Source organism: Clinocottus analis, unplaced genomic scaffold, assembly GCF_023055335.1.
Source record: "Clinocottus analis isolate CAN_PGR_092001 unplaced genomic scaffold, fCliAna1.0.p SCAF_8, whole genome shotgun sequence".
Lineage (NCBI taxonomy): Eukaryota > Metazoa > Chordata > Actinopteri > Perciformes > Cottidae > Clinocottus > Clinocottus analis.
In genome coordinates this window covers 20,886,528-20,909,135 of record NW_027176240.1, presented here as the reverse complement: position 1 = coordinate 20,909,135, position 22,608 = coordinate 20,886,528, and the positions used below count along the sequence as shown (strand labels likewise).

The following is a 22,608-nucleotide window of genomic DNA, read 5'->3' as shown; positions in this document are numbered from 1 at the left end:
ACAGTACTGCGTCGAGTACCTTATTGCTTTTTTAATTCGGTTACCTGCAACATTATAATGAAGCAGTAAGGTACTCGAGGCAGTACTGTATCGTCAATAATGTACAGTTCAAGATTATTGTTAAAAACCCTTGAACATTATTGTGGATAATGTTCTCGAGGCAGTGCTGTATAATGTACAGTATAATGTTCTCGAGGCAGTACTGTATCGTCAATAATGTACAGTTCAAGATTATTGTTAAAAACCCTTGAACTGTACATTATTGTCGATACAGTACTGCCTCGAGTACCTTATTGCTTTTTAAATTCGGTTCCCTGCGACATTATAATCAAGCAATAAGGTACGAGAAGCGGTACTGTATCATCAATATTGTACAGTTTAAGGGTAAAAACACCCTTGAACTGTACATTATTGTAGATACAGTACTGCCTCGAGTACCTTATTGCTTTTATAATATGGTTACTAGTAACATTATAATTAAGCAGTACGGTACGAGAGGCAGTACTGTATCGTCAATAATGTACAGTTCAAGATTATTGTTAAAAACCCTTGAACTGTACATTATTGACAATACAGTACTGCCTCGAGTACATTATTGCTTTTATAACACGGTTACCAGCGACATTATAAATAGTAATAGTAGCTGCCTTTCACAAAATAAGTAATTAAACGAATACAATAACAAATGATTGTTTCAAACACTATATTCTGAAAGCTAAGGGGAAGTTTCCAGTATTGTTTTAACAACACCAGGGTTTTGGTCCTTTGGTGGGATTTGTTGGTATAAAATACCCCCACAGGGAGGTAAACATGAACTATACTTACACTGCTGGAGTTGCTGTGGCGGTGGATGGCTGCATGCTTTTCAGCACAATTTAAATCTCCAATGAACTCCTCACATCTCTGGCAGTAAAACCCAATGACTGGACTCATACAACTCAACCCTGCAGAGGGACAAGGAAGGCAGCGTGAGCACAGGAAGTACTTCAGAGGAAGATGCTAAAGACCAGCAGAAGCACAGGAAGTACTTCAGAGGAAGATGCTAAAGACCAGCAGAAGCACAGGAAGTACTTCAGAGGAAGATGCTATAGACCAGCAGAAGCACAGGAAGTACTTCAGAGGAAGATGCTAAAGACCAGCAGAAGCACAGGAAGTACTTCAGAGGAAGATGCTAAAGACCAGTAGAAGCACAGGAAGTACTTCAGAGGAAGATGCTGAAGACCAGCAGAAGCCCTCACCGTCCTGTTTCAACAGGCCTTCCAGCTCCTTCATCAAGGACTCCATTTTTCTTATTCTGGTCTGTTTTTCCTTCTCCCTGTCCTCGTCGTCACATGCCTGGGAAACACAGAAACTATTTTAAAAATGAAAAGGCTTCACCACTTCATCGCTGAGATGTTGAGCGGCTTGGTAAAGCATTACCTTGTGTTTGTCCGGGGACGCCTGAGACGTGCCACTGCCGTCACTTTTCTCACGCTTCTCTTTTGTCGCTTGAGGAAGAAACAACAACAACAACATGATTCTGGATTTCATATCGAAAAAAGCACAAAACGGTAAAGACTGAGAAGATAAATCCTCGAGACATGTGGAATCAGTTTCTACCTCATTAGGGGACATCTCAGAGAAAAACACATCTTAAGTCTATACAGGACAGCATGAGATAGTCCAACTAGCCGTTTCCACTTGGGGGATAGTGACTGCAAAGGACTTCCATTGATGGTTGATACTCTGTGGTAGCTGGGGAGAGCTACCGATAGCTTTCAAGGGGAACAGAAGCACTATCCTCTTCTGATTGACGCCATAAATGAAGCCTTCAGGGAAGCAATCTAAATGCTGACGGTGTCAATATTCTATCGATTAGATTGCGCAATCAACATTAACTTCAGAGTGACACGTTAAAGCAATCGCCTATTGCACATTTTTAGAGACGCAGTTTAATCTTTTGGCACCAGCGAAAGTCAATCAAAACAACGAAGCTGATCGCAGCGTGGAGCCGTGATTGGTGGCTATGAAAAGCTGCAGGTGACTGACCTTTGATGAGTGACTGGAGCGACTCCAGAGCGTGTCGTACGTTGGGGTTACGCAGCGCCGGCAACGCAATACCCGCTGCCGTTCGGTCGGAAGCGGGAAGTGCAGCAGACGGCTGCTTGCCCTGCATCTTCACCATGATGTCACTGACGTCCGCCGTGCCCAGACTCTTTAGGATGTTCCTGATCTTCTCGCACTCGCTGCTGTCCAGGTCGGCACAGGCGAAGCTCGAGGAGGTCGTTGGAAGCGGCTGCTTCAGATCCAACAGATCCCCAAAGCTGCTCAACATGGACTTGTTCTGATGCTGTTTCTGACCGCCCGAACTCGCCGTTTCCTGTGGTTTGGAGTGTTCTCTAATATGGGGAAATGATGGAAAGAGTGGGGCGGAGTATATATTGGCCTGTTTCCCCCCGGCGTCGTCATTCCCGTACAAAAACGACTCTTCGTCTTCCAGCTCGTCGGCTTTCAGGACGGCAGAGTCGGGGGGCGTCTGCGCCTGCAGCCAGGAGAAGTCGCTGCCCACTCGGTCGTGGGGAAGGAGCGTGCTGTCGCTCTCCAGAGACGTCGAGTTCTCACCGCAGTCGTGCTGCTGAGGTTTGTCCTCGCTGGGCGGACGCTCCGCCGGTTTGCCTTCACCCGAGGCCTGAAGAGAAGGGATCACATCAATGGCAGACGGTCAGAACAGGTGGCATCTCCAAGGCTTTAGCAGGTCTGGACCCAAAGGAGTTCTGATACTTGTGTAAAACAGAGGTTACCCGACAACGCCTTTTCGAACCGCCCCGAGTGTTTCCAACTCCATGGTGCGAGGCCTAAACAACCTACAAAGCTGAAACACCCCTCTCTGGGAAGATAATGACCTAAATAACCTGGAATATATCAAAATAAAACAAAGCCTCGGCCTGTTACCAAGGATTTATAGATTCAAAAGGATTTATAGGTATAAAAATGCAAAAGTTATAAGCTTTATGCCTAAACCTGCTAGGATTGGGGCATGCTGGGTATCAAAATTTGCGTAAATTCTTCCTTAAAACGTGTGATGTGTTCGCAAACAGCCCGTCAGCACTTGGACTTTTTAGGTACTAAAATACAACCCACAAGAATCTATCATACTTGTTAGATTCATGCAACCTCGGAGAGTTAAAGAGGTGTTTTTATTGATCCGAGCGAAAAAGTGACAGTGAGGTTTTTGAGGTTACAGGGTTTATGTAATTACATCATTTTAACAGTTGATGTATTTTCTTCTGTTGGGATAGAACACTTCCCATAATGCTTTGCTGTATTTCAACAATTTAAATGAAGTTAATCAACGTTGTGGTTCTGGAGATCCTGTAGGAAACCTCACTGGACTTATTTTATCATTCCCTTGTCCGATAATGGGCAAAAATTGTGAAAAAACACAAACACTAACTGCAATTTCTAGTATTGTATTCAGGGCTGGAATGAGATATTTTATAGCTTTCTGAAATTAAACACTATCATTAGTAGGACAAGGCGTTACATTTTCAAAAAGCGTTTCTCAAGTCTTTGTTTCTAGTGTGACATTCTTACACTCGAGTTCCTCAAACTCTGTATGCAAAACATCCAACTTAAATATAGTTTCAGTCAATAGAGGATGCATTGGGAACGTCAACACCCGGCCATTAGAAACTGTACTTACTGACCTTTGGAAGTCAGCGTGTTTGGATCTATGGATCAAGTTACATGACGTAGGACTCTATCTTGTGCCGATATAATTCCTGAATAGAGACACTACATTTACTCCTGTGTCCGGCTCACACGGGTTCATACCTGGATAGTGAGGATGGCGTCTTTGAGGGTTGGCATCCGCTCCTCCAGCTCTTTGCTGTTCATGACCAGCTTCAGTCCTTCCAGCAGGCTGTTTCCCGCCAGGTTGTTAGTGCTGCCCTCGTGGGCGGGGCTCCTCTTTCTCTTTGTCTCTTTGCCTCTTTGTCTCTTTTCACTGCTGCTGCTGCTTCGGGACCTGGACCTTCGGGCCCGGCTCTTGCTCCGCACATGACTCTTCTTGTTCTTCCTGCTCTGGCTCCGACTCCGGCTCCGGCTGCGAGGCCTGCTCCTCGCCCTGCTCTTGCTCCTCGCCCTGCTCTTGCTCCTCGCCCTGCTCTTGCTCCTCGCCCTGCTCTTGCTCCTCGCCCTGCTCTTGCTCCTCGCCCTGCTCTTGCTCCTCGCCCGGCTCTTGCTCCTCGCCCGGCTCTTGCTCCTCGCCCGGCTCTTGCTCCTCGCCCGGCTCTTGCTCCTCGCCCGGCTCTTGCTCCTCGCCCGGCTCTTGCTCCTCGCCCTGCTCTTGCTCCTCGCCCTGCTCTTGCCCCTCGCCCGGCTCTTGCTCCTCCCCCTGCTCCGGCGGGGCGTTCGGCTTTTGCTTCTCGCTCGACTCTTGGCTCGAGATCTGCCGCGGCTTCGACTTCTGCTCTTGCTCCCGGTCGCGTGCTTCTGGAACTCGGGGTCCGATTTGAGAACCTCTTTCAGGACGTCGGCCGACTTGAAGGCGTCGGCCAGGTTGTACGCCATGTTCCCTTTCAGGTAGTCCGGGAGAGGCTTGTTGGCCGCGATGCATCTCAGGAACTCCTCGCCAGCCTGTTCACTGAAAGGCAGCATGCACGTGCTTCAAACGCCGGCGGACTCAAAATAGACGCGAGTGCAACTGTTCTTGTTTAGACTGACAGGAAACGCTTCATCAACAGTAACGCGCATATTACCTGCTGTCCAGAGGGTGGCGCTCCACCGCAGTGGGTTTCCACTGTGGGACTTCAGTGCGCTGAGGCTGTGCAGGAGCGACGGTCTGCTGGCTGCCTCCCATAGCACTCACTGTACTACGGTCTATGGAGAAGCTGCTACCGTGGGGCTGAGAGTGTTCAGAATTCATGAATTATCATTTGTAAACGATTTGAATATTTTACAAATTGTACAAAGCAAACAGTTGTACATGTTAAACATCTTTGAGTAGAGTACACTGGATCCCGTTGGATCTGTGGTTATCACACTGTGTACAGTACGTTTACAGTCATATTGTCGACCAGCAGCATCTTGACAGAAAACCATCACCTGAAATAAATAATGCTGGTGAACACCTAGAATTTAAGTTCACAGGTTCTTAATAGTTAAAAAAAAAAAAACATAGTTTCTATACCATTTAGTTGATGTACATACATGTTGAGCGAAGTGATAAATCGTTGAGATTTAGGATCATGTTGGAGCCGATGAAGTTCAGAGCTGGAGGGACAGACTATAAAACCAGACTATGAAGACAGACTAGAAGGATAGACTATAAAGCCAGACTCTTAACCCAGACTATAATGCTGCAGTAGATTGGATGCAAAGTCAATGCATATGCGAATGAGGCGTTGCGAGAAATTCGCCTCATTGCATATTTGGTTCACTTTGATATAGAGACACAGCAAACAGGAGGGTTTGCGGTACTTTGCTATAATGCTAGATGTGTATTATTGAAAAGACGACCACTCAGGCTTTCTTTAAACTTTCTCAAAAGTTGCCTTCACTACATTGTGCAGGAGGTGCACAACCGCTACAAAGTAGCTAGCTGTAACCCCTTAACACACAAGTAGAAACGCAGCATATGGACATGCTCGTCAGAGAATGGTGGTGGTGGTGAAATGTGTAGCACGTCGCCAGTGCCGAGACCATGTGACCAGAGAAAAGACGAAGTGGACCCGCTCAAAGAAAGACAGCCAATAAGTCTCCTTTATGACGTTGAGACATCCGTACAAACATTGTTGAATTCCCTTTGTGAACAAAACATGGCAACAAAAAGACATTCTCAAAGGGTTGATACAGATTAATTAAATGACACAATCCAGATTATGTATATAAAACATCTAAGTGTTAGATGGTAAACTGATTTAATCTACAGTTACTGTCTAAATGTATTTGATCGACATTCACTCTGAACTGAAGACTGACAGGTCCGTCTTTCAGGCTCTCACCGTGTGTGAAATGGTGGGATTTGTCGAGTGAAAACTTTGGAGAAACAGATAGAAACTTGGAACATTGACCAAAATAAAGTCATCACGAGAGTGCCAACCTCTGAGGGTCTAAAATTGACCACCTAAAAACTCTCGCGAGGCTCTAACTAACCTTAATCGATGGCCGGGCCTCAAGCATCGAGGGTTACCATGGAGACACAACCACCTTTGAGGGAAAAGAGAACTGGAAAATCCAAAATGGCGTCAAATATTGCACCTTATTGAGTGAAAACGTATTGGCCTTCTAGTCTGGCCCTCTAACCCAGGCCTTCTAGTCTGGCCCTCTAGTCTGGCCCTCTAACCCAGGCCTTCTAGTCTGGCCCTCTAACCCTGGCCCTGTAGTCTGGCCTTCAAGTCTGGCCTTCTAGCCGCTAGCATGTTAGTGTTAGCTTGCTAGCTTCAGTAGTTAACCAACTCGCCCCGCAAGTAGTTCTCATGTCAAAAATCTTTTAGAACCCTATAGAGCGCAAAAAAGTCTGGCCCTCTAGTCTGGCCCTCTAGTCTGGCCCTCTAGTCTGGCCTTCTAGTCTGGCCTTCTAGTCTGGCCCTCTAGTCTGGCCTTCTAGTCTGGCCCTCTAGTCTGGCCTTCTAGTCTGGCCCTCTAGTCTGGCCTTCTAGTCTGGCCTTCTAGTCTGGCCCTCTAACCCAGGCCTTCTAGTCTGGCCCTCTAACCCAGGCCTTCTAGTCTGGCCTTCTAGTCTGGCCTTCTAGCCGCTAGCATGTTAGTGTTAGCTTACTAGCTTCAGTAGTTAACCAACTCGCCCCGCAAGTAGTTCTCATGTCAAAAATCTTCTGGGACCCTATAGAGCGCAAAAATGTTCAATTAAATTTAACTCTGCAACTTTCTGATGGTTAAAAACAACCGTGAACAAATGCATGAATGACAAATCTTTGCAAAACTTTCATCCACAACTCGATCCTTTGTTTAGCCTTAATAACGCTTGTGATTGTTAACTTTAGCTTTCTTTTCTCCACAAGCTATGTTGGTCTTCACTGGCAGTTCTGGATCCTCCACATAGCTTTTAGAAAGGCCAACGTGTTTGTTTTTTTGCAAGAAGATTAGTGTTAAACAAACCAAAATCAGGGTAGTCACATACATACATTGTCCAGGGCTCTCATTTATCAACACTGTGCTCAAAATGATACATTTGGAAACCGTGGACAGTATTATCAAAAATAAATAAATAAATGGAAATGATCAATTCGTACTTAAGAATAAACATTAAAGGCAGCTCTGATTATGTACAACACTTTGTGGTCCAAACAAAAACCCATCAAAAGAAAAACAAAACAGGTAACAAACGTATGTAATAAACATACAAATATATTCTATTGACCCTTTCTCTTTTGACAGTGATGTAAGGTAAAGCTCTACAATGCAGGATACTCCTAAAGAACTCTGTAAAGAACCAATAACTGCATAATTTAGGATGCCATCACTTCACTTGACGTAAAGAAAGGATCCTTCTGATGATAATTAAATATAAATGTTTCAGTTTAACTCATTTGGCCCAAGCTTTCATTCAAAGTACACAAGAGGAACATTTACACAGTCAAGCAGTGGAGTACTTTCTTCTGTGGATCAGCAACTTCTGTTCCTCTTTTCCAGCTTTATTTAACAGGTCCAAGGGCTCTGCCAATCCTTGATTTCATGTATATTTGTTACTGCAAAATATGGGAATCAATGTAAAAGACATACTGATTATTGATCACATACACACGGTTCATACACATTTTGACCAATGGATTTCCATGACTTTAAACCAAATGCCCATGAGCAAACATGGTGTGAAATGTGTGTGTGAACAGTAAAAAGTGATAAAATGTAGTATTTAAACTAACAATGAGGATTCAAAGCATCCAGTAAACCTTAAATGACTCAAATGAATGAGAGACAATAGTTTGATTAAAAGAATAAACATTTATATAGATGCCTGTATGTATGCTGCTGATATTTTGAGCCTCTTTCTTTTAAAAGCAGATTTATTATTTAAACTCAGCGTAAATTAACATATGAATATAACACATTTACACGACTTTTACACAACTTTAGGGATCTTATTTTTTCCTAAAACTTTTCCAGGGCTGGAAATAACCATTTTAAAATTCCCTGACTTTTCTAGGTTTTCCATGAGTATAAGAACTCTGATATAAAATTGATAAAAAATAATACATATGCATCACAATATAAAAACGTCTACCACATAAGTGACACAAAATAGCGTGAACTAAATACATGATAGTCATAGTAAAAACAGTTAGTGACTCTTTATTCCAGAGTCTTATAGGTTGCATAGATGTTTAAAGCTATGTGCTATCTGGTGAAGAAAAAGCATGCAAACATCTATTTTTGTTTAAAAAAAGAACAAAGATCAGTTGACTTACCCGTGTCAATATAAAGCAGTAAATTGCCAAGTAGCCAATGGAAGTGTCTGATCCAGACTGTGTTGACAAATCTGACCGCACTGTGTGTTGTCATGCAAATGAAATGACGTCTGTGAGGAAAATTGAAAGTTTGTAGAGAGCATCCAGGATGCAGGAAGAAGCATAACAAATGGTGTGTAGCGCAAAATGATGTTGAGGCTGCTGCCAACACGATTGAGCTCTCTAGCTACAGGTGTAAATAAATAACTTGCTACACAGTGCTGCTGGAAAATAAGTCCTAATTGATGTGAAATTAAAGCCTTTAACCTTTAGGAATCTGCGACCGCGGATCCGCAGTATACGATGTTTACGTTTTGTCAATATTAATTTCTTTGGGAGATTGTACAAGAATCACACAGCGAGATATGAAAACACCGATGTGTCGTACGACGCGTACGCAGCTTCACTGAGAGGCAGAGAGAAAGTGCATAGCAGGTTGTTTAGCCTGAGCTAAGCTATCCTGGATAGCACTGTGCAGCTTCACAGCCTGTATTTCCTGAAGTTTGCAAGAGCATATTTACATTAGTAACGGGACCTGTAAGCCAGCTAGAGCTGCTGCTAACACGGCGTTAGCGGTAGCGCGCTAACGAGAGCCAGATGGCTACAGCGTGTCTATAAGACTGAACGGTGGGTAATCAAATATTGTCACTATCCCCGTTTACTTTATTTCAGTTAACTTAGTACGCCTCGTATTGTTAGATCTCACTTATGTGTTTGTATGACTGTAACTACCGTTGTGTTAAATTACGTTAGCTGCTGCTAACATAGAACTAGCAGGAGCGAGCTAACGAGGGCTAACGGAGATAGCTATGAGACTGAACAGTGCGTAATTAAATATTTATAAGCTTTTGTGAACCCAAGACGTTTTGGTAAAACAACGTTTATCACCAAAACAGTTCGACCACATAAATAAAAGGTATGTTTTCACAAGAGATATGAAGAATTTCAAAAAGTGAGTGTCAAATTTTCAGTTTTAGGGCCATAATATCACTTTACACTTGTGCCCTAGGACAATGGTGCCTCATTCTATAGAGAGCTGAGATTTGTCTGACATTTTTGATGTAACACACATGGTATCTATGATATGTAAGTGCCTTTAAAAAGGTCAATTTAAGAAATTATGTAAAATCAAGAAATTGACCACCGAATTCAGAGGGTTAAGTGATTATAAAAAGAAAAGGAGGCTGCTAACAAGAGTTGAAATGAGAGAAGCCAAACTCCATCACAACGTCTGTGGTTGTCCTACAAAATGACAACATCGCTGCAGAACACCACTGCGTCTTACGTCTCGCCCCTTTCAGCCACTCTTACACGAGTTTGCGTTGGTTTGATTGCAAGACCCAAGCAAATCATATGCAAATCTGATATGACCCATATTTCATAGAAGAGCGTTTCGCTGCATTCACATTGATCACAGTCATTCTGATGGAGCAACAAATCAAACATTTTACCTTATTATAACCATAACATCTAATTAGATTCTGTGTCTTTAAAAAAACAACAACTCAAAACTATGGCCACAAGTACTACTAGTCACATAACCACTGAACCACGAGGAAGATACTTTAAGGTAAACTTGTTTGGGACAATGAATATACATGAGAAGATTAATGCACATTACTAACTTTGCTCCTTCTCCAGAGTCTTTGTGCTTTCTCCTCTCACAGGTTTACATGGATGGTGGATTCATCTGGACTCCTGCTATCCTTCTATTATCATTTATTATCAGTTGTATTGCAATTAGTATTGCCAATACCATAACTACTTTTTGTTAAGTGCACCACTGCTGGTATTGTTGGTGGTTTAGTAACTTTTTTATCATGCATTCTACTCTCATTATATAAATAATGTATGTCATATGCATTGAATGTGTTGTAACTCTGTTATGTTCATCCGGTACACATCTATTGTACTTCTGTCCATCCTGATAGAGGTTTCTTCCCCTTTTCTGGGGAAGAAACCTCAGGGATGACAAGGTAAAGCTCCGATTTTGGGCTACACACAATGCATTGAATTGACGCTGCTTCTCACGGTGCTCCGTGTGCTAGCATCACTACCATGTATTTAGCTAGCATCACTACAATGTATTTAGCTAGCATCACTACCATGTATTTAGCTAGCATCACTACAATGTATTTAGCTAGCATCACTACAATGTATTTAGCTAGCTAGCTAGCTAGCTCCATGAGCCCGGTGGGTACGTACACTGACGAAATGCTCTCTCGGTGGCCGGTTGTGGAGAAAACGGCCATCCGGTGCAGGGGCCGAAAATGGTCCGCACGGTGCAGGTGGCAAATGTCCCGGGGGAGGAACGCTGCAGGGGCCCCGGGGTCTGAACGGAGGGCCGTGGGGGGGTGGAGGGCCGAACGGCGGCGGCCGGTGACCGGGGTTAACGCTTCCCGGGCGGTACATGTCCGCGCTGAAGAGCCGGGTCCCGGACCGCGGACCAGAGAAAGTGCCTTTTTTGCACACGGCACACGTTCCCGTTACCGGTTAGTTTCCTCGGTCTGCGCCGACTGTGGTGAACCGGAAGTAGAACAGTACCGGAGGACAACATCCGGATTATGAGATGTTTTTGTTATAATTCTTTATTTAACAATTACACAGATACAATTTCATACATTATCAATTAGAAACAGTAATAATAATAAAAATAAAAATGTATAGTTATCATTCTGTTGAACAACACCTCCCAGCTCTGCACATCCTGTCTGGAGGAGAGAAACCGGAAGTTCTTCCTTCCTGCTGCTGTCAGACTGCACAACAAGCTCACAGTAGACCTCAAACACACTTAATAACACTTTAATCACTTCAACTGGTACAATATAAATACATGTTAAATACATGTTATTCTGTCCGCATATATCATATTGATATTGTAGATTATTATATTATTGTTTTACTGTTATATATAGTATAAATATATAATATAAATATATAATATATATAATATTATATATATAATATATATATATTAAATATATATATATTATATATATATAACATATATATATATAATATATATATTATATATATAATATATATTGCAAACATCATCTTCCTTATAAATAGAGTGATTTGTCTCTATTATATATATATATATATATATACATATATATATATATATATATATATATGTATATATATATATACATATATATATATATATATATATATATATATATATATATATATATATATATATGTATATATATATATATGTATATATATATATATATATATATATGTATATATATATATATGTATATATATATATATATATATATGTATATATATATATATATATATATATATATATATATATATATATATATATATATATATATATATAAAGTTTTACTATGCGGGGTAATAAATTAGTGTCTTTTTTAAGTGCACCGCTGCTGGTATTGTTGGTGGTTTATAACTTTTTTATCATGCATTCTACTCTCATTATATAAATAATGTATGTCTACTCTCTATGTATGTAAACAGACAGTTTAGATGGATTTCCTGTAATTATTTCTATTCGTTACTGTTCAGATTGCCAATTTTCTTAGATTAAATTAAACTTTTTGCAAAACACATTTTTAAAAAAAAGTTCTTTGGCTTTTACATTTACATGTATGATTATAGAATTTGACAAAAAATAATCAATGCATTTATAATGTATACCCGTTCCTCAAATTTTCTGTCGTAGTAAAATAATCAAAATATAAAACACCTGTGTATCATCTTAAAGAAAAACTGTTATTTGTGGTACAAACTTTTATCCAAGGGATATTGGTCGTGTACCTCTGAATGGATGTAACTCGGCTTATCTATGACCCGATCTGAGCTCAATCCCAACGTACCCCTAAAGCCTCGAACCCCGAACCCTCTGGGACTCACTGACATCGCGTGTTGAATACACAGAACCAATTTTGTTTCTAAACCTCTTTCTCCTGTGTTTGAGTTGTTGTAGGAACCCCAAATGAAGTCCAATACTTGTGTTTATTGTATGTATTTGTTCAGCAAAGTCTTGCGGAAAAAATGTATATCTGCAAAAAAAAAAAAATTACTTTCAAAAGATATTTTGATCGTAACTATGAACATCCAGCATCACATGAGCCAGCCCAAAACTGCCTCCTGGAGCGTCAATAAGACACCTTTTTGGAAAGATTAGGACCTAAAGAATCAGAATCTGCAACAAAAATCACAGAAAAATAAAGTTTCGGTCTGTTAGGAAGGAGTTTCAGTCAGAAAACTGTCGTTCGGTTCCAAAATGGAAAAATTACCAATTTTATGACAAAAGATTGTCTGAATGGGGCATGCTGGGACTTAAAATGGGCACGGGAGCATTTTCGCACAATTTCTTACACATATACATCCTGTTTTTACATTTTTGTCCTTTGTGTTATGTATATTTTTGTCCCTCTGGATGTCTTTTGTATTCAGAAGGTAAACGAGCCGCCTGGAGATGAAACCATCTCTCCATGTTTTTACACTTCCTTCACTCAGACAATCAGACCATTGAATGAAAAGTGAGAACGTTCTCATTTCAGATTTTATTGCTCATTCACACACACCCATGCAAACCGTCCAACATCCACATTTGTATGCACACACGCTCCCTCGAGCAGTAAAAGGTGACGTTTTAAATAAAGTAACAAAGGACGTTCCAGTCCAAACCGACTGAAACCAAATAGATGAAGTCTTGTTTTTTTTTTTTTCAAGTAATCCTCAAATTCAGTGAAAACTATTAAAGAGTGCACTTCCGTCGCCAGACACTGAAGTCTCGGGACGCTTTCCTGGCGTTCGATATAAGGCTAAGTAGGGGTCAAAGGGAGGTCAAGACAGCAGAGTCCAACTAAACCGAGGCGCCGTGCGGCGAGGAGCGGTGGGCTTGAATACTCGAGTACTGAGAACACAAAGAAACAGCAAAGTACTACAAGAAAACTGTACTGAGAGTACACAGCATCTGTGGCTCTCCTACGTCCTCATACGCTTTTTTTGTTGTTGTTGTTGTTGTTGTCAACGTGTAACTGTGTTGCACATTGTAAATTGGATGATAAGGCATTTCAAATCCGCTCCCCCAGGATAGCGGGTCCCTCTGCGCGCAGCGTCTTCAGCTGGTGTAGTGTCGGCCTTGACTGAAGCCGGCCTGGTTGTACTGCTGCCCGCCGTGCTGGAAGAACTGTTCAAACTGTCCTCCTTGGTTAAAACTCTGCCCCCCTCTCCCTCCCCATCCTCCTCCTCGTCCTCCACCACCTCCTCCTCCTCTTCTGCCTCCACGACTTCCTCGACCTCCTCCTCTCTCCTGACTCCAGCTTCCATCTTGTTGGTGGTTGTCGTGGTAGCCTCCTCCTCCTCCTCCTCCGTGGTACCCGGGCTCCTGGAAGCCTCCATGGTTGTCACCTCTCCTCCCTCCTCCTCCTCCTCCTCCTCCTCCCCCTTGGTGATTTCCGGCATCTTGATAGTGGCCCTGGTTGTAGCCGCCTCTCCCTCCTCCACCGCCGTCCCAGCCGCCCTGCACCTTTCCTCTGCCTCCTCCTCCTCCTCCTCCTCCTCCTCTACCTCCCCTGTCTGCATGTCCTCTCTCATATCCTCCTCGGCCTCCTTGGCCGTGGTGGTCGTAGCCCCCCCTGCCGCCTCCGTGCCCGCCGTAGTGTCCTCCGCCCTGCGGGGCATCCTGGCGCTTCTGCCAGGACGGCATCTCGGGGGGCGGGGCCTCGATCTCACAGGGCCGGCCCCCTCTGTCCGGCACGCGGCCCATCAGAACCTGGAGCGACGAACTGGCGTTAATAACAAAGTCAGATGGAAGCTCCTCCCCCAAAACTGTCCCCCGCGTTCTGCTTATTTGCGTAAGTTTCGACGACGATATCTGGGAGCTCCTCCCCCTCCAAGAGGAGGACGAGATCGACCGGCCAATCACAGGGACGGGAGAGGAGACGTCGTTTTTAAAACACATAACATGTCTGTTTCGCTCGAGTGGTGCAGGCGATCTGAAATCAGCCTTTCGTCATCGTTTAGACCCGCTTGAAAAAGAATAACGGCGGATCTTGTTGCTGAATCTCGGTGTCTAACTGGCTAACGTGCTAACATGCTAACAGGAAGGGCCGTAAACCAACATATTAAAAAGGCACACTAAAAGTACAAAAATCATCTTTGAACAACTAGGTTTGGGCAAAATTGAATAAAATTAACTGATTAATCGCATGATTTTTCTGCGATTCATCTCATTATGCGCCAAATTCAAATCATGAAGTAAAAACTAGTGTATTGCAGCTTTTATTTTAAAGTAATGTTATCAGAACAATATAACAGCACTCTGGAAAAAGTTGCTTGAAAAAGTGCAATTTGCCCAGCCCCAGTGTTAATACATTATGGATTATGATACCGAACGAAAGCACCATTACATCACAACGTCCCGTCACACACCGAAGGTCAGAAGAGAGACTGACGGTACAGTTACACGATACGGGGCTGTGTTTACGTCTTGATCGATGCTCTAAGGAGACATGTGTATGTGAGTAAAGATAAAGATAAAAGAACTAACTTCCTCAGTGCAAATCAGGAATAGAAAAAGGTTCTGCAGAAAGTCCACCAGGGCAAAGTCCAGAAAGCCCTCCTGCAAGAAGGTAGAAAGTGGACTTTCACCGCGTCATGCCGGGGCTTTGAGAGCCTCGTGAGGACGAGCGGCCAAACAGCCGAGTGTGAAGTAGAGCGGGTCGCCCTTCAAATCAGGGGACCGGCGGTTTGAGCCCCGGACATGAATACACACGACCACATCTGAGAGTGGACAATGTGTTTATCACAATTGGAGGCCTGAATGTCGTGGCCATGAAAAGAAATGTTTTTTATCTGCTTTGGTTGCATTTGTTTTCACAATCATAGACCGCCTTTAGCATTTAACATTTAGCCTCTAGCCTTTAGCCTCTAGCCTTTAGCATTTAACATTTAGCCTCTAGCCTTTAGCATTTAACATTTAGCCTCTAGCCTTTAGCCTTAAGCCTCTAGCCTTAAGCCTCTAGCCTTAAGCCTCTAGCCTTTAGCATTTAACATTTAGCCTCTAGCCTTTAGCATTTAACATTTAGCCTCTAGCCTTTAGCCTCTAGCCTTAAGCCTCTAGCCTTTAGCATTTAACATTTAGCCTCTAGCCTCTAGCCTTAAGCCTCTAGCCTTTAGCATTTAACATTTAGCCTCTAGCCTTTAGCCTCTAGCCTCTAGCCTTAAGCCTCTAGCCTTTAACATTTAGCCTCTAGCCTTAAGCCTCTAGCCTTTAACATTTAGCCTCTAGCCTTAAGCCTCTAGCCTTTAACATTTAGCCTCTAGCCTTTAGCATTTAACATTTAGCCTCTAGCCTTTAGCCTCTAGCCTTAAGCCTTTAGCCTTTAGCCTTTAGCCTTTAGCCTCTAAAATTTGGAATACAAGTTTTGAGTTTTTTTTAAATAAATTAAATTTTCAGTGTTTGTTTTGGTCTGTTCATGGGATTGTCAGACAATAAGGAATACAGTGAAAACTGCAGGTGGAGGCACACATCCTGTTACAGACCGACACACTCAAATATAATAACCAGTTATGCTCATGAGAACATGGACCTGTGGGTAACTACCTTATTGATGGGACACGCAGTCTTCTCCCTCATCTTCCCGCTGCTGGTCCGGAGGATCTTGGAGAAGTCTTGTCGAGCGGCGAGGAGGTGAGCGGCGGACATTTTGCTTTTGGTGTCGAGAGCAGAACGCAGCGGCTGGTAGACTCTGGACAGCTTCTCAGTATGCGTCTGTCAAGAAAACGTTCAGGAGGAGTCAAAATCTTTTCTGGAAATCTAAACTGTTAATTACATGAAATTATTTTGGGAGCAGCAATATGTCAAGTATAGTATTCATATTGCAGAAAATACACACACACACACACACACACACACACACACACCTTTGAGTAAGAATGAAAAAAAAAGCACATCACAAGCCGAGAGCTACGAGATTTATCAAATGATATATACAATTGTATTAATCAACATTAATAGCACAGCTTTATGTTTATATACACCACATATACGTTGCATTTTTGCACTCTATTGTTCAAATTTAATTTTGTCAACTAATACTGCCGTTTCTTTGTACATATGAGATATATATATATACATCTTTCATCCTTGTAAACCTACCTACCGAGGATTCAAGCGTCCACGTACCTTGGCTCTGTCAGACCAGCCGAAAGACTGCACCGTCACATCGAGGCGCTTCAACAACATCTTTCTTCTCACTTCGTACTCATTGACAAGAGCCTGGTTTATAGCTTCAATCTTTTCCTGTCAACGTGAGAACAAAAGAAGGAGAAGAGACTGAGTTACTGAGGGTCAGTCGTCTGCAGCGTTCCTGGTCATGTGACTCGTCTGGTTTCACTGGTTACCACGTGCACGGGGCCGAGGGGCTTCTTCAGCAGGGGCTCTCCCACGTGGTTGGGTGGGACTTTACTCATGGCTTCTTTCAGCTGTGGAGACACAGACAGCAGTATTAGTATTGCATCATTGTGTCTTTATACACCATGCATAGCTCCAACATTGCTACAATGTCCAAATATGGTCATGACGTGAAGTCACAGCAGCCGGTCACAGAGAAGATCAAACAGCCGATGCAATATTTTCTGCATATTGTTGTTACATGTTCATAGCAAAACCTTCAATTCAACACGGTCGTCTGGAGCCGTCGCTCTGAGCACTTTGAACGACGACCTGAACAAGTCGCAGTAATATACACAAGTGGAAGCTCACCTTCTTCTCAATGCCGCTGAAGAACTGGAACATGGTGATGTTGGCTGGAGGCTTGGACATGCCCAGGGACATGCAGATGCCCTTCAGCTCCTGGAACATGGGGCTGCCCGACTCCTGGGCTTTCTTCTCAGGCTTGGTGACCAGGATCATCCTGGAGGCCTCCAACTCCGACACCAAGAAGGCTGCGACCACAAAGGAGTCTGGTTCAACTCCACTTACATACTTGTATTATTCTTCTATTATTGTTGCACGTGTGGGAAGCAGGAGCCTTTAAACAGGCTGCTAGTGCTGCCATCTAGTGGCAGCTGGACCAAACGTCAATACCCTGTGCGGCAAAAAGATTTACACTACTGGTTGAGTAGCTCCTTAGAATGTGACACATGGTTAAAATAAGTAATTATGCAGCTTTAAGGCCTTTAAACATCAGGCACATGAGGAATAAATGACACGGAAAGTGTCATTTATTATGGCGAGTGCAAGTTGTTTGAGCTCCTTCTGGTAAACAGTGACGCAGCGTATCTGTCCAGGACTTTTGCTGTGAAAGGTAAGAATGGAAGGAGTGGATCTGGCCTGTGTCGTCTTAGTTAAGGAGATATAGTTTATGGTTCTGGCACAACGCGGCCAAAGCAGTCAAGTGAGAGGGAACAGTCTGGAACAACCGTCCACTTAAAGTGCAAAAAGACCTTGACCTCACAGGTTAATGGGTCAACGCTCGCCTTCAATAAAACGACTGAGGGGGTTTTGAACAGAAAAGCTGTAAAAGAGCCGTCATCGTACTGAGGAGCAGCAGGCAGTCGGTCCGGTTGAGGAGCCTCTCGGTGACGTTCCCGCTGGTGAGGACGGCGTAAGGACAGGCGAGCTCGGACAGCAGGCCGCTCATCTCCAGCTGGAAGGCCTCCGCCTCGCTCGGACCTGGGAAGGAGGGAGGGAGGACAAACACAGTGAGGCGTGACGCCACGAGACGGGGAAAACAGTCGGGTTGAATCTCACGGTTACAGTCGACGTGTTCGCAGCAACCTCACACAGAAACCCTGCAACTTCTACCACGAGTTAACATCTTAGTAATCCAAGATAAGGACTTTAAAAAAAACAGGTTTTTCATCTCTTTGCCTTTGTTATCAAACAGAAGCATCCATTTCAAATATGTTCTATTCATTGGCAGTGAGCGTCAACAGGGTGACAGGGTGACGGGGTGACGGGGTGATGGGGTGATGGGATGGGCCTCACAGTTGGTGGCGTGGACATTCTCCTCCAGCCGGCAGTAGAGTCGCAGCTCGGAGACGATCCAGGCACAGAGCTTCGTGAACTCGGGCGAAGCCGCTCCTTTGCTCACAGCCGGTTCCAGAGCCCCTTCCTCCAACAGGGGGCCTTGGTACCTACACACACACACAGATCATGTATAACACACAGGAAACCACACGTGATGTGACACGCACACACCTCAGCAGTACAGCAGAGTAATGAGCAACGCTGATAAGAGAGCTTCAATGTCCAAGACGTCACACTGTAGCCCTCAAAGTGCTTTCAGAGCCAAACCCCGTTGAGATAAGTGTCTGTTTAGTGAAGTCATTCACTCTAATGGGGACCTGCGTGCGCACACCATCGCGTCTTTGCTTGACCTGCGAGGGGCCACACGGTAAAGACCCCCATACACAGTCACAATGAACGGTTCACCCGGATGAACACGGGGCTTGGTGGACGCTGGACGTGTCGGCGCTGTCCTCGTATGAGTCATGCCGGGAGCTGACGCAGCTCCTCATGTGGAACCGGTGAAGCGGGTCTATTAATACCGGGCACGGCCCCTCTGGTTCACCAGAGAGGACCGGGGACTGGCCGTTAGCTCCGGCTGCTAAAGCTACGCTGTCACGGGCACGCGCCGCTCAGCGGACGCGGGTTGTCATTTTCGTGACTTACCCTAAATCTTCCAGAGAGACGAGAGTGTCATTCTCCATCCCAGTAGTCTGTAGTCGTGCTCTGAAAATCACACGTACGATGGAACAGAGTTTTCACATCAGCCAGCTCAGCTGATACACGTTTAACTTCTTCTACTTCCTCTTCGGACTCTTTGGCGGTTGGCGAGAGGCGCGCCGAGGCTCGCGCGCCCCCAGCGTAGCCGCGAGGTACAGCCGGCGTGACCTGAGCGAGATGTCCGATGTCCCCATGGTGCGAGGACTAAACGACGACCTACAGAGCTGTAAGACACTCTTTGTACATATGACATACATAATCACAACAAAACAAAGCCTTGGCCTGTTAGTAAGGATTTTAGTCGAAAATCTGTGTCGTTCGGTTCAAAAATGGAAAAGTTATAACCGTTATGCCTAAATATGCTCGCATTTGGGGCATGCTGGGTATTAAAATCTGCATATATTTCTGCTTAAGACGTGTGACGCGTTCGAACGTGCCCGACCACGGAAGCCGACGCAGTCTGAAAAGTCAAAGGAGTATAAAAAGAAAACAGACCGGCCACACTTTGATATTTCATGTACAACCCTCAAGGATCTATCATACTTTATTAGATTCATTAAGGCCCTGAGGGTTACATATCAGTGTCTTTTATTGAAATTGAAACGACTTTGTAAAGTGTATTTATTAACGAATTATTAACGATCTAGTGAAAGGGTTTACAGGGTTTATGTAATTACATAATCTATACAGTATTTTATTTTTTCTTTTGTTCAGATAGAACTCTTCCCACAATGCTTTGCTGTATTTCTGCTATTTAAATGAAGTTAATAAACGTTTTGGTTCCGGAGACGTCGCAATAATGTGTTATTTTGTCTCAGAGGCTATACCTCAGGGTCCTATACTAAAACAACCCCGTATCTTCTACCTCCACTGACTCAAGACCCCTTATCTTTTACCTCCACTGACTCAAGACCCCTTATCTTCTACCTCCACTGACTCAAGACCCCTTATCTTTTACCTCCACTGACTCAAGACCCCTTATCTTCTACCTCCACTGACTCTGCCTTAACTACTTCACAGCATTAGAGACCGACATGGGGAGACTTTGTCAGGCGTCTAGGAATTAAAAGGCATCTTTGATGAAGGTGAACATGAACCTCTGAGCCACAGCAACATTAAACTCTCAATTATCAGTTCTTCATGTGAACAACTGTCAGACAATCATCGGTTCTTTGCTAATAAGTCAAAGGCACATACACACTGAAGAAGCGTAATCAACCACAATATTAGGACAACACCAAAATTAGTGATTAAAAGATGATGTCATGGTCCGTTTCATATTATCGTTGTGAAAAAAGAGATGTCAAAGTAGCTTGTTTTCTTTTTCTTTTTACTGGTTCAAACACAGAGCATCGTTTCCCTCACCAACATTAATGTCACAGTCTTTGTAGTTTCACCTTTTCACATCCCATTGCCAACATACAGGGTTCAGCCAGCTGGAGTACATAAACAATGGATGGAATTAAACATTCAGCAGAATCATTAGTGGCCAAATATTATCAATATCAAAACGTGGAAACAATCCCACTCTCTGGACAGATGAAGGAAACATGGATTCACGGTGCTACTCCTCCAATAGCGGAGGAGGAGAGAGCTTCAGTTGGAAATGATCGGTTCCGGGCTGGGCGGGCATCAGGAGCCCGGCCTTGTCGGCGCTGTGGCAGTGGGATAGTTCTGACAGGATGGACAGCTGCAGGAGAGACAAAACAACCAGTGAGAAAAGGTGTTACACCTGTATGTTCCTCCCTCAGACGCAAACACAGCTAAACACACAGCTGAGGACGTGTTCAAGAGGAACAGCAAAGTAACAGGAAGTAAATATAAAGAGAGAAGATGCTGACTCATATCTGTGGAGAAAGCAGCGATAATAACCGGGTGTGTCTCTGCAGTTTCCAGACCAGATTCATGGTTATAAAACTATCTGCTTCCAGGTCACGACTCCAATTCAAGTCATTTATTTATGACTCATGAGTCAGCGCTATGGCGGAAAACAGACTCTTGGAATTGGACTTTGTACCTTGGATCTCAGTCAGGGTGCTTTTTAAAGATATACATCTATACCTAGATATAGATATCTATATATACAAGTGATGTAAACAGGGGGTTCTTGGTCCCTACCCTGGACGGTCCTCGGTACAGACAGCGTAGCTGATCCCAGGACTGTTTCTGCTGAAGGTCCAACGTTGCATCAACAAACACCTGAAACACCACGGAGCAACACACAGAGCAACATGTGAGTCTCTAAGGATAAAAGCTTCAGATACATGTAGTGGATTACACTACATTAGCACTTTAGGGATTATCAACAGATTGAGCTCATATATGTTGTGAGTATGGTCCATGTTGGACCCACAATGCCCCTCCCCCTCCCGCCATGGCATGTTTTAAATGAATGGGGAGGTCAGGTTACTGCAGCCGGTGTCAAGTAGTGGAAGAAAGAAAGAAAAAGAGCTGCTAGCCGCTTGTTCACCGTGAAGGTGAAGGGTTAAGACGTTTGTGTCTTTTTGTCGTGACTGTGTTGTCATGTGCGTGTGCTTTGTGGGATAAATAGACCGTACCTTCTTCCCATGAGCCTCTGCTGCTGCGTCATGAAGCACTGATGTCACACGAGTCTGAGGCGAGACAGAAGGACAGTTAGCTGCTGGACATTAAGAGCAGTACTGTAGTGTTGTAGTGTTGTAGTCATAACAAACACCAGCTGGCCTGCAACCAATCAGCTGTCAACGTTGCAGCAGCTGCATGGTCGTAAACTCAAAGCCCCTTCATAGGAACGCCGGCAAAATGGTGAACTATGTGACGAGAGGGCTCATCTTTCTGCTCCTACAAGCAAGTCTATTTCTGAAATATCATTCCATGATTAATTAGAATTGTCTATCCACACACACACACCTGTGCCAGGGATGTGCTGCGGTCTCTTTGTTGTCCGGTGGAAGCCCCGCCCCTTCCTCCCTGGCTGGAGGAACACTTGTAGCAGCTCCAGCGCGGCGGCGGCTCCGCGGCGGCTCCCCACCCCGAGTCCTTCTGCTGCAGGCACTGGTAGTGGTACAGGTGACCACAGCTGCACACACACACACACACCTGTAACAGGCGTGCCTAATAAAGTGGCCACCGTGTGTGCATAGGACATCCGGCGGTTACCTGAACACGATGATCTCCTCGGCGGCGTCCTGCCTCCTCTTGTACTGCTGCAGGCAGATGTTGCAGAAGTCGTGCCGCGGGTGGAGACCGCGCGTCACGGCCGCTCGCAGGTGAGCGAGGGACCAGTGGAGGTCGTGGTTTAAAAGACTGGTGGTGGTTTCAAGTAGCGTCTAACACAGAAAAAACACATTATTATTGAAGGGCAATCTGCATTACTTTCCTTTCTAATCCCCAGATTAACACAGTTTACAGATGCAATATTTAAATTGTGGTTCTGTTGTTTATTTATTATCATTATTA

General features: G+C 44.0%; 3 protein-coding genes across 5 annotated transcripts in view; all 3 read right to left on the bottom strand.

Moving 5' to 3' along the window:
• si:ch211-195b21.5 (serine/arginine repetitive matrix protein 2) overlaps positions 1-10,963 on the bottom strand; it is an 11,920-nt gene extending 957 nt beyond the window's left edge. For both annotated transcript variants that reach the window (XM_068568023.1, XM_068568024.1), the window contains exons 1-7: positions 10,653-10,963; positions 4,740-4,885; positions 3,814-4,624; positions 2,029-2,668; positions 1,420-1,487; positions 1,239-1,335; positions 826-944 (exon numbers count right to left, since the gene is read on the bottom strand). In XM_068568023.1, coding sequence (XP_068424124.1) covers positions 826-944; positions 1,239-1,335; positions 1,420-1,487; positions 2,029-2,668; positions 3,814-4,624; positions 4,740-4,885; positions 10,653-10,859 — 2,088 coding nt within the window. In that variant the 5' untranslated portion in view covers positions 10,860-10,963. The remainder of the gene's footprint in view (positions 1-825; positions 945-1,238; positions 1,336-1,419; positions 1,488-2,028; positions 2,669-3,813; positions 4,625-4,739; positions 4,886-10,652) is intronic.
• A 2,003-nt stretch (positions 10,964-12,966) lies between these two features.
• Positions 12,967-19,301, bottom strand: fam98a (family with sequence similarity 98 member A). Its single transcript, XM_068567997.1, has 8 exons — positions 19,117-19,301; positions 18,430-18,578; positions 17,980-18,114; positions 17,203-17,384; positions 16,842-16,922; positions 16,624-16,740; positions 16,042-16,209; positions 12,967-14,208 (listed from the first exon to the last, which is right to left on the bottom strand). Exons 1-8 carry the CDS (start codon positions 19,152-19,154, stop codon positions 13,555-13,557), a joined length of 1,524 nt encoding a protein of 507 aa, XP_068424098.1. The 5' UTR covers positions 19,155-19,301; the 3' UTR covers positions 12,967-13,554.
• A 1,182-nt stretch (positions 19,302-20,483) lies between these two features.
• The window catches only part of vps8 (VPS8 subunit of CORVET complex), a 33,877-nt gene continuing 31,752 nt past the window's right edge, over positions 20,484-22,608 (bottom strand). For both annotated transcript variants that reach the window (XM_068567860.1, XM_068567861.1), the window contains 5 exons: positions 22,309-22,478; positions 22,060-22,228; positions 21,729-21,782; positions 21,289-21,369; positions 20,484-20,860 (listed from right to left, as the gene is read on the bottom strand). In XM_068567860.1, the coding sequence (XP_068423961.1) occupies positions 20,735-20,860; positions 21,289-21,369; positions 21,729-21,782; positions 22,060-22,228; positions 22,309-22,478 (600 nt within the window). In that variant the 3' untranslated portion in view covers positions 20,484-20,734. The remainder of the gene's footprint in view (positions 20,861-21,288; positions 21,370-21,728; positions 21,783-22,059; positions 22,229-22,308; positions 22,479-22,608) is intronic.